General features: G+C 39.7%; 1 protein-coding gene across 8 annotated transcripts in view; it reads left to right on the plus strand.

Annotated features, from left to right (window-relative positions):
• The window catches only part of LOC135220010 (uncharacterized), a 397,255-nt gene that overhangs the window by 271,808 nt on the left and 106,786 nt on the right, over nt 1-18,661 (plus strand). For all 8 annotated transcript variants that reach the window (XM_064257303.1, XM_064257300.1, XM_064257306.1 and 5 more), the window contains 3 exons: nt 14,287-14,496; nt 15,333-15,445; nt 16,741-16,923. In XM_064257303.1, the coding sequence (XP_064113373.1) occupies nt 14,287-14,496; nt 15,333-15,445; nt 16,741-16,923 (506 nt within the window). The remainder of the gene's footprint in view (nt 1-14,286; nt 14,497-15,332; nt 15,446-16,740; nt 16,924-18,661) is intronic.

Here is an 18,661-nt window from a genome sequence, read left to right on the forward strand (position 1 = left end):
CTCTCTCTCTCTCTCTCCACAAGATACTTGTCATAGTGGTAACTCTGTCTCTCTTGGCTGCAAGTGTTATAAGTACGTATCCTTTAAGGCTACTAATGTTTAGGATTACTTTGAAATTATATTAATACAATCTCTAAGATTAATACAGTAATATGATAATAATTTAAGGTCAATTTGATGCAGGATGTTACATAAGGTATACATTTGGTGTTTCTATTTCTTCCTTCTTTTATCTCTCTCGCTCTAAGCAAAAGAATTGATAGACAGACAAACATAATTGCACAGTCCTCTCTTTCTCTCTTCTCTGGAGAAATATATGTATTTATGGGAGGGGAAAAAAGTTGCCTACAGACGTTCATTTCAATCTATTGAAATCGTAAGGAAGTTATCACTCTCTCTCTCTCTCTCTCTCGCTCGTCTCCCTCTTCCTTCTCCTCTCTCTCTCTTCTCTCTCTCTCTCTGCTATTGGCTGTTTATATATTTCTAATGGTAAAATGTTTAAGATGATTTAAAATGATATTAATACCATTCAATGGTATATTTGATGTAGGATAATGCTTTAAGTAGACATTTGGTATTTGTGATTTCACATACAATTGTATCCCTTGTAAAAAGAAAATGGATGTCTCAAATAGTAACAGTATGAAAGAAAACGTGCATACTGAATATTTATGGGGGGACTGAATTATTTTCACATACGTAACTAAGTCAAGCAGTACGTACATAGTATTAATAATATTTCCAAGATTAATATGTACCATAATAGGATATTTTATGTATATTTGATGAAGGATGGTCTTTTTAGGGATACTTTGGTGTTTGCATGTTCAGGATAGGAGTTTATGAGCATTTTTAGAGGGGGTTCCAAACATTCGCGGATTCTAACTATTCGCTGGGGGGGGGGGGGGGTGGTCTGGTACACATCCCCCACAAATATGGGGGGACCACTGTATATATTAATAACCACAGTGATCTCAAAACTCTTCCAATTCTTTGCACTTTTTTGGATCCAGGTAGTCAGGTTGTTTAAGTGGTTGGAATCCTGTCACAGATGTCAAAAGTTCTTCATATACATCCATTTTGATCTCATTCTTCTTCTTCCATGCTTGTTCCCATTTTTATATGGGGTCGCCATTTCGGATGAGCCGTTTCCCTCTATTTCTATCCTGCGCTTCTGCCTCATCAATTCCCTTCTCATGTAAGTCTCCTCTCACACAGTCCTTCCATCTCTTTCTTGGTCTCCCCCTTCTTCTTCTTCCTTGCACCTCCACCCCCATAGTATGTCTCCCAGCGTGGTCCTCATCTCTCCTTAACAGGTGTCCATACCATCTCAGCCTCCCCTCCTGCACTTTCTTTGATACTTCCACCACCTTAGTTAACCCCCCTTATGTAGTCATTTCTGATCCTATCCTCTCTTGTCACCCCAGACATCCACCTAAGCATTCTCATTTCTGCCACATCCATCTTCTTCTGCTCTGTTTTTCTCATGCTTGCTGTTTCCGTACCATACAGCATTGCTGTTCTTACCATCGTCTTGTGAAATTTTCCTTTTAACCTAAGCGGTACTCTTTTGTCATAAAGAACTTTAGAGGCCGCTCTCCAGTTGTTCCAGCCTGCCTGTACCCGATGTTTTACTTCTTCTTCCATACTTCCTCCACATTAACAAAAGATCCCAAATACTTAAACTTATCAACTCTCCTTATTTGCTCTCCACCAAGCTGAATACTTTCTCTTTCATCTCCCTCAGTGGTGGTACATACATATTCTGTCTTAGATCTACTTATTCTCATTCCTCTGTCCTCCAGTACTTTTCTCCATCTTTCCAATTTCACTTCCAGATCTTCCCTGCTTGCTGCACACAGAACAATATCATCCGCATACAATATGCTCCATGGTACTGTCTCCCTTACTTTCCTCTATTATGAACATCCATCACCTATGTTAAAGATACAATGGGGCTCAGAGCCGACCCCTGGTGTAATCCTACTCTCCCCTCAAAACCTTCTGTCTCCCCAACACTGCTCCGCACTCTGGTAAATACATTCCGGTACATCTCTTGTATCAATCGCACATACTTCTCTAGCACCCTCTTCTCCCTCAGACTCCTCCATACCTCTTGTCTCGGGACTCGGTCATAAGCCTTTTCAAGGTCAGTGAATACCATATGTAGGTCCCTTTGTCTTTCCCCGAATTTCTCCATTATTTGCCTCAGACAAAATTTACCATCTGTTGTTCCCCTTCCCTTCATAAATCCCATCTGCTCTTTACCTATTTGTACTTCTTTTCTCAGTCTAGCATCTATCATCCTTTCCAGTATCTTCAAAGTGTGGGACATCAATTGAATGCCCCTATAATTACCACACTCTTGGACATCGCCTTTCCCTTTAAAAATTGGGATCAATATACTCCCACGCCACTCATTTGGTATCTTTTCCTGTTCAAGGATCTTTATCATAAGATCATACAGTATATCCACTCCTTCATCTCCTAATGCTTTCCATGCCTCCACCGGAATCATGTCTGGTCCGGTTGCCTTCCCATTCTTCATCTTCTTCAGTGCATTTAGTACCTCTTGCCTAGAAAACCTCATTACCATGCCAATGTTCACTTGCCCATCCTCTCTTATTAGTCTATTATTTTCTTCATTTAACAACTGTTCGAAATATTCTTTCCATCTCTTCACAATGTCTTCCTCCTTTCTAAGTACTACACCATCTTGATCCTTTATTTGTTTGATATGTGTAATATCTTTGGTGCTCTTATTTCTAGCCTTTGATAGCTTGATCATCTTCTTTAATCCTTCCTTTGTCCCCACTCATTATACACATCATCATAACGACTTTGCTTAGCTTGGGCTACCACCTTTTTCACCACCTTGTTTTTCTCTCTGAACCTATCTCTGTCTTCCACTGAATGTGACTCTTCCCATCTTTTCTTTGCCTCCTTCTTATCGTTTACTACTTTCTCAATGTCTTCATCCCACCACCACCTCTCCTTTTCTTCCCATATGATACCAGATGTCTCTCCTAGCAGCTCCTTTCCATGCCTTCTTATTACTGCTGCATTTCGTGCCCACCATTCTTGAACATCTTCAATCCCTATATCAATATCCTCCAAAACCCTCTTCTTAAACTCTCTCTTCTTATCCCCTTCCTTCTCGAATTTGTACCATTCAATTTTCCTTATCCCTTTAGCTTTGGTTTTTCTTTCCCTTTTCAACTTCAAATCCATACATAGCAGTCTGTGTTGGGGGGCTACATGGTCGCCTGGAATAACTTTACAGTTCTTGACCTCCACCAGATTTATCCTTTTATACAAGAAGTCGTCTATCTGGGAGAATCTTCCCCCACTCCTATATGTTATTAAGTGTTCCCTTTTCTTCTTAAAGAATGTGTTTACTATTGCCATGTCGAATGACTCAGCAAAGTCCACTACACTCTCTCCTTCTGGGTTTCTCTCCCCAATTCCATGGCCCCCATGCACCCGCCCAATCGCCTCATTTTCACTTCCGACATGGCCATTCAAATCTGCCCCAACTATCACCCTCTCATGCTCTTCCAGTTCTTGCATTATTCCATCCATGTCTCTCCAGAAATTTCCCTTCTCTTCTTCTGTGCAACCAACTTGTGGTGCATATGCGCTTATAATATTCAGAATCTTTCCTCCATAACATATCTTCAATCTGATGATACGGTCATTCTTTCTATGCACTTCTATTACCGAGTTCTTCAGTTCACTAGACAGTATTATGCCAACTCCATTTCTACCTTGCTTATTTGCTCCACTATAATATAGCTTATATCCATCTCTCAACTCTTTAGCTTTATTTTCTTTCCACTGCATTTCTTGCACACACATAACATCTACTTTCTTTTCTCTCATCAAGTCAGCCAATTCTCTACCTCTCCCAGTCTTGGACCCAACATTTAGCTGACATACTCTAAACCCAATGTGAGCTCGCTTATTTAGCTGCACCCGCTCCTGATGCAGTAGCCCTCGCCTTACCACAGAGTTAGGGCGATGTCTCTGTGCATCGTTTACGGAGTACGCCCTAGCATTTACCTCTTTCCATATTTCGGCTCATTCCATTTTTTTGTTTTGGCACAGATTTTTACAGCCGGATGCCCTTCCTGACACCAATCCTCCCTATTTATCCGGGCTTGGGACCGGCACACATAAGGACTTGTTTGCCCCCCAGGTGGCTAGGTTATCCATTTTGATCTCATATATATATATATATATATATATATATATATATATATATATATATATATATATATATATATATATAGTAATATATTTATATATATATATATATATATATATGTATATATATATGTATATACATATATATATATATATATATATTATATATATATATATATATATATATATATATATATATATATATAATATATATCATAGTATATATATATATATATATATATATATATATAGGTCCCCGGGTTACGACGCGGGGGTTCCTTTCTTGAGACGTGTCGTAACCCGAAAATCGTCGCAAGCTGGAACGACATTTGGAAATATGTCTTAAACTAATAAAAAGTTATAAAAACCTTACTTGTAATCCTTTGGTTACACTACATGTTGTTTCCTGTAGATTTATGTACAACCTGGAGTTATTTTCATAAAAAAAATGCTGGTTCTTGAAGGTAAAAACTATTGTAATCCTCTGGTGACACTACATTCTTGAAGTTTTATGTACAACCTGGGGTGATTTTGCCAAATCTTGAGGGCTACAAGAACAATTGATTACTATTTACGTATCATATAGACTAATTAAAGTAAACGTATCTTTAAATAGGCTTATATATTAGTATCAACAAAACATTTCCTGGCATGAGTCAGAGGCCATTTAATGAAACGAACACTTCTCTGTCCTATCTGTTCCGAAAATAAACGTTATGTCAATCCCCGAGACCATTGTTGCCAAGACGCCTCTCTCTCTCTCTCTCTCTCTCTCTCTCTCTCTCTCTCTGATCAAATTACACTTGAACCTTGACATACGATTGCCCTAATATACGAATGTTTTGAGATACAATAGAAAATTTGCGAAAATATATGCTTTGATATACAACGAAATATTTGAGATTTTGTGATGAGTGATAGTTGTATAGGCGACCGATAAATGGCGTTCAGTCTGTTTGTTTGTTGGTGCTGCATCGTTAACACGTTGTTTAGTTCATTGTATTTGTGCCTATTTTTCGCGTTATTTTGTCTATTTTATTATTAACCATGGGTCCCAAAGCTAAAGACAAAGCAGGTGATAAGAAAAAAACCCAAGAAAATTATTTCGATGGAAGCAAAACATGAAATTATAGCAAATCGTCGATTTGGCAAATGAGTATGGTCGAAATCCTTCTACAATATCCACGATCATCAAGCAGAAGGAAGCTACAAAAACCTTCCAAAGGCATCACCATTATTTCTAAACTACGAACTGATTAAAAAAAATAAATAGAAATTAGTTTAGCAATGTTATTTCATTTGTGTTTATTACGTAGTTATTAGTGTACATACGTAAATAAAAAGAGAACAAATCGTTCCCTGCCACCCTTCCCTACCTCCTCCCCCTGCTGGCCTCACGTCATCTTTCGTTGTGGTAAGTAAAATTCCTTTCTTTTTTTTATTGATTTTATTAACATTTATTATCATTTATCACATTGCTATGTTATTTTATCATTATGTGTGTTATTACTCGTTTATTTGTGTATAAATTGTGTATATTATATGTAATTTAGCTGTGTTTAGGTGTGGTTTCATAGCGCTAGAACGGATTAATACATATTACATTATTTTAGATGTGAAAAAATGCTTTGAGATACAACTGTTTTGATATACGACGATGGTAACGGAACAAATTAAATTCGTATGTAAAGGTTCCAGTGTAGTGGATAATGTCTCTCTTTGGATACTTTGATTTTGCCAAATCTTGAGGGCTACAAGAACAGTTGATTACTATTTACATATCATATAGACTAATTAAAGTAAACGTATCTTTAAATAGGCCTATATTATTAGTATCAACAAAACATTTACTGATATGAGTCAGAGGCCGTTTAATGAAACGAACACTTCTCTGTCCTTAACTCGGAGTGTCGGAAGACGCCTGTAAGGACAACGCTTATTCATAATTTTCTCTGTATATAATTCATCATTCGCGTTGTTCTTACTTCCCCCTGAGAGAGCATTCAGCGGGCTTTCCGTCAGTGTATAAAGCTTGTATAACCACATATTGTGTACTTTTATATTTTGTATTTTATGCCTCTCAAGAAACACAAATCGGGTCTCGCCGACCCACTTTTACTCTCTCGCGGGTCGGTGACCACATTTCCGTCCGCATGCTGTATATTTATATTTCCCTTGACTGTAATACAAAATATAAAAGTACACAATATGTGGTTATACAAGCTTTATACACTGACGGAAAGCCCGCTGAATGCTCTCTCAGGGGGAAGTAAGAACAACGCGAATGATGAAGCAGCCGAAACGAAGATTCGGCCACATCCACATAGACGTCGTTGGCCCCCTGCCCCCGTCGGAAGGCGCCAGGTACCTCCTGACGGTAATCGATCGCTCCACCAGATGGCCCGAGGCAACGCCGATGTCGGAGGCGACCACGAAAGCATGTGCCGAAGCACTCCTCGCCAGCTGGATCAGTCGATTCGGAGTGCCAGACGAAATCACGACAGACCGCGGACCAGTTTTCCTGTCGGAGTTGTGGACTGCCCTGGCCCGCCTAATGGGAACGTCGCTACATGCCACCACCGCCTACAACCCAGCAGCTAACGGCATGGTGGAGAGAGTCCACCGTTCGATCAAGGCTTCCCTGATGGAGCGCTGCACCGACGAAAATTGGAAGAGCCAACTACCGTGGGTCCTCCTCGGTCTCAGGACTGCCCCGCGGGCAAACGGCGAGGCATCACCCGCGGAGAAGGTATACGGGGAGCCATTAACAGTCCCTGGCGAGTTCTTCCCGACCAATGCCGACGACGCTGACGTCTCCATCGCCAGGCTTCGGGAATCCGCCGGGAAGTTCACGCCCTGCGTCAAAACCTTCTCCGACAGAACCAAACGTTTCCTCCCGAAGGCCCTATCATCGTGCAAGCACGTCTTCGTCAGGGACGACGCCCCCCCGCCGCCCGCCTCTAACGAGACCCTACCGCGGTCCCTTCCGCGTCCTACGACGCACTGACAAGGCATATCTCTTATCCATCAACGGTCGCGAGGACTGGGTCACAATCGATCGCCTGAAACCAGCCTTCATCATGGACGAGGACCTCGCAGACGCGGATCCCACAGGGCGCCTCAATCTTCCTCGGAAAAAAGCGACTCCTTCGATCGCCAAACCTCCTAGCCGTAGCCGCGGCCGCCCTCGAAAGACGGTCGAACCCCCCGAGGATCACCTCAGGGGAGGCATCCCGTCCCCGGAAAACCCCGAGGATCTACCACAACAACTAATATCACGCACCCGAGGGCGCCTCCGCCGTCCAGCTCGCTTCCGCGAGTGACTACCCGAAGTACAAAGAAGTCAGCCAACAATCATACCTAATTATTGTCTTAGGGGGGGAGTATTTGTAAGGACAACGCTTATTCATAATTTTCTCTGTATATAATTCATCATTCGCGTTGTTCTTACTTCCCCCTGAGAGAGCATTCAGCGGGCTTTCCGTCAGTGTATAAAGCTTGTATAACCACATATTGTGTACTTTTATATTTTGTATTTTATGCCTCTCAAGAACACAAATCGGGTCTCGCCGACCCACTTTTACTCTCTCGCGGGTCGGTGACCACATTTCCGTCGCATGCTGATATTTATATTTCCCTTGACTGTAATAAAAATCAGTACACTTCTACCTGCCTCTTTGTCCACCTCTCACACGCCCTCTCTCTCTCTCTCTCTCTCTCTCTCTCTCTCTCTCTCTCTCTCTCTCTCTCTCTCTCTCTCTCTGATCAAATTACTGGATAATGTCTCTCTTTGGATACTTGGAATTTGCGTTGTAATTTAACCAGAAACTTCGTTTTGTTATTATTACTGGAAACAAGCAATGATTTTTTCATTATTTGCGATTTTGGACTGTTATATGTAAACTTTGCGCATCGCAAGCTAGTATGTATTCATTCGCTCGGAAACTAGTTCCGCATATGAGGCGTCACTAAAAAACATAGAAAAATACGACATAAAAAGTGTCGAAAATCATCATAACCTCAAAATTTTTTTTGTAATCTAACCAGAAACTTATTTTTATTAATATACTGTGCTAAACTATAAAGGATTTTTATCATAGTATGCGTTTTGTAAAAGCGTCGTTAATTCGCAGCGTCCGAAGCGTCAGTGTCGTAAAGGCGGAACAAACGTCGTAACCCAGGGCGGATTTTTCAATGAATATTTAAGAAAAAGCGTCGTAACCTCGGAACGTCGTAAGCCGGAGCCGTCATAACCCGGGGACCTACTGTATATATATATATATATATATATATATATATATATATATATATATATATATATATATATATATATATGAGCTACAATGTCCTTTAATATCTAATTCGCTCTACCTCGGAATTAATATATTTTCATATATGCTTAACCGAAGGGGAATTTTTTACACGATAATAGATTTGCCTGGTCCCAGGCGCGAACCTAAGAAGCCATTCAAATCCAGGACGTCAGTGGAAGCTTTTACCTACCCCACCACCGCGGTTGGGGGGGTAGGTAAAAGCTTCCACTGCCGTCCTGGATTTGAATGGCTTCTTAGGTTTGCGCCTGGGACCAGGCAAATCTATTATCGTGTAGAAAATTCCCCTTCGGTTAAGCATATATGAAAATATATTAATTCCGAGGTAGAGCAAATTAGATATTAAAGGACATTGTAGCTCGATGTATGTATATGAATCACGGTAATGTGATATGACATATATATATATCGCATCTAATTGGTGCTGCTATCGATACGCTATAGTGGAAAACGCTATAGCAGAACTAAAGAACTTATTTGAAAAATTCTGATTGGTTCCCGACCATAAATTTTCCTCCTAAGTCACCAATATTTCTCCATTTATCTTCACCATTTTTTACCTTTTTTAACAAATCAGTGCTGTAAAATAAAAACTTATCAAGGATATAGAATTAAAATTAGACATTTCATTTACCTTTTTGAGGATGATGAGGGGCTGAGGTGGGTACTTGCGTGCTGCTGTATGGTCTGCACTTGCTGCCTCACCTGATATCACATTACTTTTGACTTTATGGCGTGCCATAAATCTGTCCATCCATCCTTTTGACACCAAAAACAGTGGCGGTTACTGAATGGCCATTTTCACTGCAACACCCTTATACCACTCCTTCACTGTTCCCATTATCTCACGTTTCTACAGCATGGTTCCTTTGTGCCTGCCCATCCAAATAACGTGTAAGCAGCCGCTCAGTCTTCAGTAGCACCACATTATGGTATGCAAGGCATTGCTGGCTCCTTCAGAGGCTGACAGCATCATATGGCTCTTGATATGCTCACACTTCTGGTAAATGCCTCTTACTTTGGACTCATTAATTTCAAACTTCCTCCCCACGCTGTGCTTGGTCTTGCCAGCGTCAATCAACTTAAACATTTCCAGTTTCTGAGCATAAGTTAGGTTCTTGCTCTTCATCACTTCTCTCTTCGGTGCCGTTTAATTATGCTCACCAATCGTAGGGTGGTGGGTTGGAGGGTTACTGGCCATTATGTCACACTTTAAAAAAAAAATATTGCTGCTGTCACACAACACACACACACGCACACACACACTGCACACCGTGTGGTAACATGTACAGTACTAGTGACTTGTAAACAAACCCTCCACCTATCAGCGTGGCGCTGTCGCTGTGACGTCAGAAAGGAATATGGCCATCAGTCAAGGCGCATGAGTATTTATGTCATTAGAATAATAGGTCACTGTTCACTGGAATGGAATTTGGAGACAAAATTGAAAGTGGATTAAGGCTCTGGGGGATAGGAATGGAGACGCTTTAGGAATAGGGACTGGATTATAGACACAGATAACTAGTCGAAAATACAGTTCTTGGCACTTTACCTGATTGAGTCAGTGGAACTGACTCTTGTTGTAGAATGAGCCAGTAGAAGTGTTCGTTGAGGAACTTGTATCTAAATGCTACCAATGAAGGGAGCGGTCAGGCCACAACTGGAGTAGGTTGGTCGCACAAAGGCCATAGTGGATGGTGTGTTGTGAGGCATAGTGGAGAACTTGTCTTGAGTATGAGTCCAAAATGGAAGGGCTCGTAGGCTTCTTGCTTAAGACTAGGCGCCAAACTGGCTGGGTGTGGTGCTGGGCCTGGTGAGTCTCTCAACTCGTTATGGACAGTTGAGTCTGGAGATACCTACAGGCGTAGGGTATTGTGACCGAGCCTCACGCCTTACTGGGAGCTAGAAAACCAAATGGGTAGTTTACAGTTTCCCAGGCCGCGTGACACCCAAATCCATCCGCCAAGGTAAGCAGTCCCTACGACCTTGGGTGGCCGTTCACCTACCACGACCTACACCCAGCAAACATTTGAAGCACAGCGCGAACATTCAAAACAGTCAACATGGCGTCTCCTCCGTGCCCCCATTGCTTTTGCTTCTGCAAATCCAGTTACGATATTGCACTTTATTAACATGGGTGACGATGTAGACGTATTCCATTCTTATTTACCTACAGTTTTGGGGGCTAATTTCCAATTTCCTGGGCCGCACAACACCCAAATCCATCCTCGCAGGTAACTAGACCCTTCGAACCGGGATGCCCTTTCACCTACCTCGACCTTAACCGCGTGAGTATTCAAAGCAGTCAACATGGCGTCTCCAGGCACATCTCAGGACCGATCGGCCAAAACTCTGCTTCCCATCCTCATTGACAACATTCACCTAGATGCCATCATTATTTCAGACTGTTGGAAATAATACACAACACTAAGCAAGCATCTTAAAAAACACTTAAATATCAATCACTCTTTAAACTTCGTCAATCCAACCAACAAAAAAATACACACCAACACTATCGAATCTACCAGAATTGTCCGACTCTGACATGGAGATTTTCAAGTCTAAGGTAAGTGCAATAATTTATTTAAGTAATATAACTATGTCCTAAGTGCGGTTAGGTTGGTTTCTTTGGTATAGGTCACAACCTTTGTTACCACTGCTGCTCGTAACTGTGTTCAAATGAGTGCTGGGAAGGCTGAGAAAGATGGTGTTTTGTCTGTGGTTAGACCAGCCAGCCACACGATTGGCGCCATATTGGATTTCAAAACTGCCTTGTAAACATATTTTACAAAGAGGTCACATGCTTATTTTAGTTCGTATGGGGCTTTCATATATCACATTATGTTGACGTAACTTCAATCTTTTGAATGGTATGCTTAAAGTTGTAATTGTATTCCTGTTTCACCAATTAAATATCGAGTGAATAAGGAGTGGCCAGCGGTTAGGTTGGTTGCTTTGGTTAGATCACAACCTTCGTTACCACACTGGGGGTTCGCCCCACGGCTAGGTAAGGCCCCTCTCCCTAAGTCAGGTTAGGTTGGATCTATTGGTTAGGTCACAACGTTTGTTACAATACGGGGGGTCCAGGGGGGTGAAGCCCCCCGGCTAGGTAAGGCCACTCTCCCTAAGTCAGGTTAGGTTGGTTCTATTGGTTAGGTACAACCTTTATTACCGTACTGGGGGGTTTCGCCCCCCGGCTAGGTAAGGCCACACTCCCTAAGTCAGGTTAGGTAGGTTCTATTGGTTAGGTCACAACATTTACCATACAGGGGGTTTCAGGTTAGAGTACGCGCCCTAACTTGGGTTTTGTGTGTTCGTTTGTAGGCTAACATGTTAAATGTAAATAGTACCAAATGTAGGTACGTAGTAGGCTACCTGGGTCCATTTCTCGTTTGTAGAGTAAAATAGGTAAGAAGTCCCAAATTTGGGTAAGCTAGCGTAGCCCGCATCGTGATTGTAGAGTAAAGGGTCAACACATTTAAAATAGATAATAAGTCCCAACTTTGGGTAAGTAGTAGGCCAGCAGAGTAAGAGGTCAACCTACTGCTAAATTGTTTGTTATTATGCTCCCACACACACCGTATCTGCTTTTCCCACCCAAAAACCCCGGTTCCCAACAGGGTCCCCCATTACCGTTTCTATAAAGTTTTTGGCGGTCATCGCCACTCGTATCTGCCTCCCCCAACCCAAAAACCCCGGTTTCCCAATGGGGTCCCCCTTTACCGTTTTGCTTAAACTTTCGGCTCTACATTGTTTGTTGTTGTTTTGGTATCACCGCCATATTGGTTTTGGTGTTCTTCCGCCGATTTCGGTAGGTGCTCCCCAAAAAATGAAAGAAATAGCTACCTCCAACTTTCTTTGGAAGTATTCATCAGTGACTAGGCAAAGGAAAGTAATACTCAGCCGGCTAAGAATAGGTCATACAGGAATGACACATGGCTTTCTGATGAGTGGGGATCATCAGCCTTAGTGTAACAACTGCTTGGTACCATTGACAGTCAGGCACATGATAGCTGAGTGCCCCAATCTGTCAGATGAGAGAGAGAGGTACTTTCCTCCAAGTTGCAGGGGAACTGAAGGTGGTTTTTCCCTTGCCAAGGTTTTAGTGGCAGATTTTAATGAAAGCGGCCTATTTGATTTTATTAATACCATCAGTATTTTATATAAGATTTAATTTTTACTCATAATCTTTTAAGTTCAATAGGTTTTGCAGTTATGTTTTCTTTTCATGGGGATTTCCCTTCATTAATTTCATTTTACTATTAGATTTAAAAGAGTTTTTAATGATTTTATTATAAGTTCCTAATTTTGTCTCTTGTGTGTGTATGTATATGTGTATGAATGTATTTGTTTGGACATACATATATATGCTTTATATATTCTATTGTAGTGGCATCAATAACCATTAGCAGTCGTGATGCCAGATAATCTTTAATAAATCAATCAGTCAACACCTTACTGCTGCCATACTGACTTAGTGACATCCTCCTGCTGTATAGTACCTCAGGATACGAAATTAACCCGTTCTGAAGCGGCCTTCATAACCTGATTTTTTCGTATCTTGAACCACATTTTACATGTAAATTGCCTAATTCATTCCAAGCCTACCAAAACACCCCAGTAAATTTTGTAATAAAGCTAAATTGACCAATAAACAATAAAATACAACAATTTGGACCATTCAACACCTAACTTGAACTACATATATACTACTAATATGTACTACATACCTGAAAATAAAGTGTATTAGTGTACATGGTACAAGAAATACTTACGTACATATGTATGTAGTAAAATGTGGAACCTTACCTTTCGAGTGAGGCGATCTCCGAAAGTGGCGACAGAGGAGGACAAATGGCAGAAAATATGAACACTTAACTTTACGAAACACATTAAAAAATGGCAGAAAACATTAACACTAAACTTTATGAAACACATTAACAAATGGCAGAAAACATTAACACTTTTGATTATCTCCATCTTCGTTCTCTATAGAAAGCATCCTCTTTTTTCCGTGAACTTCAGCAACATTCTTGGGACCCATGGCTAATAACGTAAGTAATTAAGTTCACACACAACAACACGATAAAGTAACTTACAGTACAACGAAAGCGAAATCACTAACACGAATTTACATTAACAAACAAAATACATATATGTGAACGAACGAATTCCAGTGTTTACAATAACGCAATCTGGATTGCCCCCCAAGTGCGTTGAGAGGGGTCGGCCAAATGGAGGTGTTAATGAGGGTATCATGACCCTAAGGGAATTGACATAATAAGATGAGGAGTGGTGGGAAAATTGAGTCTGTCCCCTTTTCCCACATGTTGTGACCAAATGTAGGTGGTTTGCTAGCCAGTTGGCATGAGGCACTAATGACTGCTAGAGGTCGTTGAAGGTGATTACTATGTGGAATTAATGTCATCCAGAATTCCACAAATTCTTGTTGTAACTTAATTTTGATGAGAAAGCGGGGGTTTTGTCATGTTATTGTACCCTACTATGGTTTACTAGGTTCTCTGCTATAATGAACTTGCTTGTTTTTAATTGCTATAACTATTCATTCAGCTTTTTTATATCTAAATTGTCTGGGAGTAAGGAGTTGAATATACTACTACCACCACAAGCACTGGAGTCTCAGGTGAACTGTGTGATGGCCATATTGCAATTTTTCATTCCTTTGTTGAGATAGAACAGTGTACTCAGTATCACCATGACATTGTTTTTCTATGATTTCCTTAATCAGATCACCGCCTGACTGGCTACAAGGTGTCACTGCATAGCATCTGGGCTGAGAGCGCTTTCCAGACACCACTGAGATATTGGGTACTCTTCTGTTTCCGATTTAGTTATACAACCGGCGACTGGGCCATCTTTGTGAATGGGGAGCTGAACTCAAATGGAACATTCCCTGTCACAGACAGCTTTCTTATGGGTAATGGGGTATACATCATCGGTAAGCTTTTTGTGCTTCTTTGAAATTGTTGGAATAGTAAAGTCACATCAAGGATATTATTATCATTGGCTGAAAATATTTAAAATCAAATCACTAAGACCTAAAATCAGATAATGAAATACTAAAGATGAAATGACAGCCTTTAAAATGCCAATTTTAAGTTTGTCTTTTATTGTGACAGTCTTGAAATAGAATTGATATTGAACATGCTACCAGGCAGACGGCAACTTTTAAGCGAGGAAGTACTCTAAGCTAATCTTATGGATATATTACAATAGCCAATAAATTACTTTTTTTTAAAAATAACATAGTACTTTATGATGCTGAGAATTGCAATGGCAATTTACTTTTTATAGTATTCATTATGTATCATTGGCATACTGTCACATACTTGAGATTTTTGGCAATATCTTTTGATGATATGTTTTCAAATTCCACATTTGTACATTGAGGAACAGTTGAGACTGCTGCTGTGTCAGCTAGATTTGTTGTAAGGTTGTATGACCTCTGTCACTAAGCTGATTTATTGCTTTTATTCTAACTGTATTGTATTTGTTATTGTCACCGTGTAAGTATGACTTAGTTCCCTTTATGAATTTTCTTTATTATTTGTTTAAAAAAGAAAACATGCATTAAAGTATATTTTTTAAAAAGGAATCAAGGGGCACAGAGTGAGCAGGAGTCTCTACCCGACTTTTTTCATTTGCATTGTAATTCTTAACCTCTCTCGTATTACTTCTGTGCTCCTATAGTAGTGTCCTTTCAATTAGCCAGTAAGTGGCTCTGTCCAATTTGTCTTAAACAGGAACCTTTAAAAGTGCCATGATATTCCTCAGGACAAGAACAGGACACCCTTGGAGGCAGCTTTCAGAGGGACCAAAGCTATAGTGGGGAAATCACTGATCTGAATTTCTGGTCACGTGATCTGGACCAGGATCTCATGAAGATGGTAAGGAAGCAGAGATAGTTTACATCCCTTGAAGTTAGTTAACCCTTGCACAGGAGTAATTGCCCCATTGCAAGTCATTCCTTGAAATTACTCTGGCTTCTTGCTGGGAAACCCCTGTGATATCAGTACAGCTAACTGGGGGAATTTCCATGTAGTAAGTATGACAAATAGTACACACATTTTAGTCATCGTGAGTCCCAGATAACGGAGCGTTCTTTGGAAAGATGAGTAAAACTATGAGTTTTGTTTTTGTCATGTTTGAGTGCTTATTGGAAAAGGTTGTACAATAACAATGTCTAGTGTATTAACATGTTAATTAGCCCATTTTCTTATGTGAAGGTTTAAATTTCAAATGTCAAAAAACCAAGTGAATGAGTAAATTTTTATTTGGTTGCTTAAAATTAGTCATTCGTTGATCCCCTGTTATCGTTGTCAAGTTTCACCGATCAGAGTATTTGATGGATTTATCGACCATATTTCCATTAAAGTTCATGAGTATCCAAGGAGATCGATTTTAATAAAGCCAATGTTGACATTATTCTAAGTAATTTTGTTTTGACTTTTTCAAACAAACACTTAAGGTAAAGAACCTCAGATACAGAATTGAGATAAATATACTACTAGAGAGGACGCAGGCAGCTAGGAACTTAACCCAAGGCAAACAAATGAGACGGTGTTTGTCCCCCCCTAAATCGCAACCACCAGAATGAGGAGAGATATAATGTGTATGTAGTGATTTCACGAGTGTTATTCTGGGCCCTGTTCTCCATAGCTATATCTTAAAATTGTTAGGATGTTTCGACAGAACATGGTACATAGGCACAAGACATACTATTACACTATTTGCTAACATTCATTTTCATTCTCAGTTTCTGGCAGTTTTAGATTAATAATTTCCTGCTCTCAGAAATTCAGTAGTTAACAAAGTGACGGTAATAAAGTTAAGAGTTATTACTTAACTTCAGAGCACGAAGGCAAAACAATTTAGGTATGTAGTCCATTTTTTCACATCTTGAACAAACTTTTGCCCCAGTAAATATTTCTGCATGTAGTTATTTAGGCAAGGTGTAAACATTTGATAACAGCTTCTTTTGTCATCGTTATGTCTCTAATCCAATGTTGGTCATTCCAGTTGAAGTGTAAGTATGTATGTCAATGTCAACACTTTTATTGTTCTCAGTTTTATCTTCAATCTTTATTAAAGTAAACATGACTTAGAAGAAGGGTTTCTTATTTCAAAAATTCAGAATATCTTTAAATGCCATTTCCTAATAGATGAAGTATTCCGGATACAGATAGCCAACTGCACATATGCTGAGGAAGGCGATGCTCTACCATGGTCAGGCCAGTCTTGGAAGATAGATGGTGATGTCCGTTGGGTGACCTACTCTCAGAAGGATATTTGCAACAAAAAGACCAGAAGTCTGGTATTCTTCCCGGATCGCTTCCCCTTGAAGTCTGCACAACACCTTTGCCACGTGAGTTACGTTCACGTTTCTCCTTTGGTCATATGGTAATCACGTGGATATGGAAAGTCAAAGATCAAGCCTGTTGAAATGGTATTTCTATAAAGTTCTGCTTGTCATTTATTTCAAGAGCTCCAAACTCATTCTTGAGACTGATTTCCATTAAACTTGTCTTAAAGTGAACTAATTGAGAATGGAAATTATATAGTATTATATATATATATATATATATATATATATATATCTATATATATATAATATATATTATATATATATATATATTATATATATACACACACATTTATTTAAACTTTAAGCTTAATATTAGCTATCAAGGGAGCATTCCAGAAAAAGTCAGCATGTATATAAAAACAAAAGTTTATTTTGCCAACAGCATTTTGCAGTATCTCATTGCATCATCAAGGCTGGCTGCAGTTTACAAAATTACTTAAAACCTCATAGAAAACGTAAAAAAATAATTATATATATATAAAAGTCACTACAAATACGGACATAACCAACGAAACTGAGCTACAAAAAGAAACTAAAACATCTAGAAAAGAGAGAAGGTAAGTAAAAGTTGACATACAGACCAAAATATAAGCAAATGATCAGTTATGCCTTGAATAGCTTTGTGGAGGTTGCCAAGGGTGTTTGATTAGTGGGCATTTGATAGTTCTTGTTATGATAGACTTTAACGTAGTAGTTAGTCGATGTCAGTCTTGCAGCACAATGCATGAATACTTATGTTGGAGGCTTCGGGTCTGATGACAGCGGATTCGCACTGTTGCAACAGCTTTGGGTAACCAATGTAGGCACCCCCATTCACACTTGGGACGTGTGTATTGATATATGATGTTGGTTAACAAAAGCGGAACCAGTCTGAAAAAAGATCGTATAGTTAGATGGTTTTTTTTGCAATGAGTTTTTAGATGAACAAGTTATCAGAGGTAATGGTGGGTTTCATACCAGTAATTTCAGAAAATATACTTTTATAGGTCTAAGGTATTAATTTTTTATAGTTCCTGTTATTTTGATTTTAAATTAAATTCCATATCCACTCACCTCCAAAGAACTTTTTCATTGGCATGCTCCTGGCTCACTTTCCAGGAAGAAGTTAATTTCCTCTTAAAATATTTCAAAAAATAATAGTTTTGCTATAAGGTAGTTTTTGTAGATCCCTCAAGAAATTTCTCCATTGCAAATTACATAGTTCTCCATTGGTGTATGATGTCCCAAAATTGGTTTTTTATGTAACATTACCTCTCATTTACAACAATAAGTTTCGATGCAAGTTAATTAACCTATTAAACAGAGAATTAACAACAGTTAATTTCAAACTTATTCTGAAAAACCATCTAAGAATTGGATCTTTGTGTAAATACACATCCCATAGTGGGGAGTTGCCCTTAGTGCACCTCACGCATTGCACTGTAGGCATTACTTAAGGTTCTTTGCAGCATCCTTCAGCCCCTTGCTGCAACCCTTTTCATTCCTTTTACTGCACCTCCACATATATTCTCTCTTTCCATTTTGCCATCCACCCTCTCCCAACAATTACTTCATAATGCAACAAGGTTTTCCTCCTGTTACGCCTGTCAAACTTTTCTACTCTCAGTTTCCCTTGTAGCGCTGAATGACCAGATACATCCCAGCCCTATGCCTTAAATTCTTTATTCCATTCTTATAAATACACATGTCCCAAGTGTAAAAAGGGAACCTTCATTGGATCCCAAAGCTGTTGCTACAG

This window comes from Macrobrachium nipponense, chromosome 1, assembly GCF_015104395.2.
Source record: "Macrobrachium nipponense isolate FS-2020 chromosome 1, ASM1510439v2, whole genome shotgun sequence".
In the NCBI taxonomy this organism is placed as follows: Eukaryota; Metazoa; Arthropoda; class Malacostraca; order Decapoda; family Palaemonidae; genus Macrobrachium; species Macrobrachium nipponense.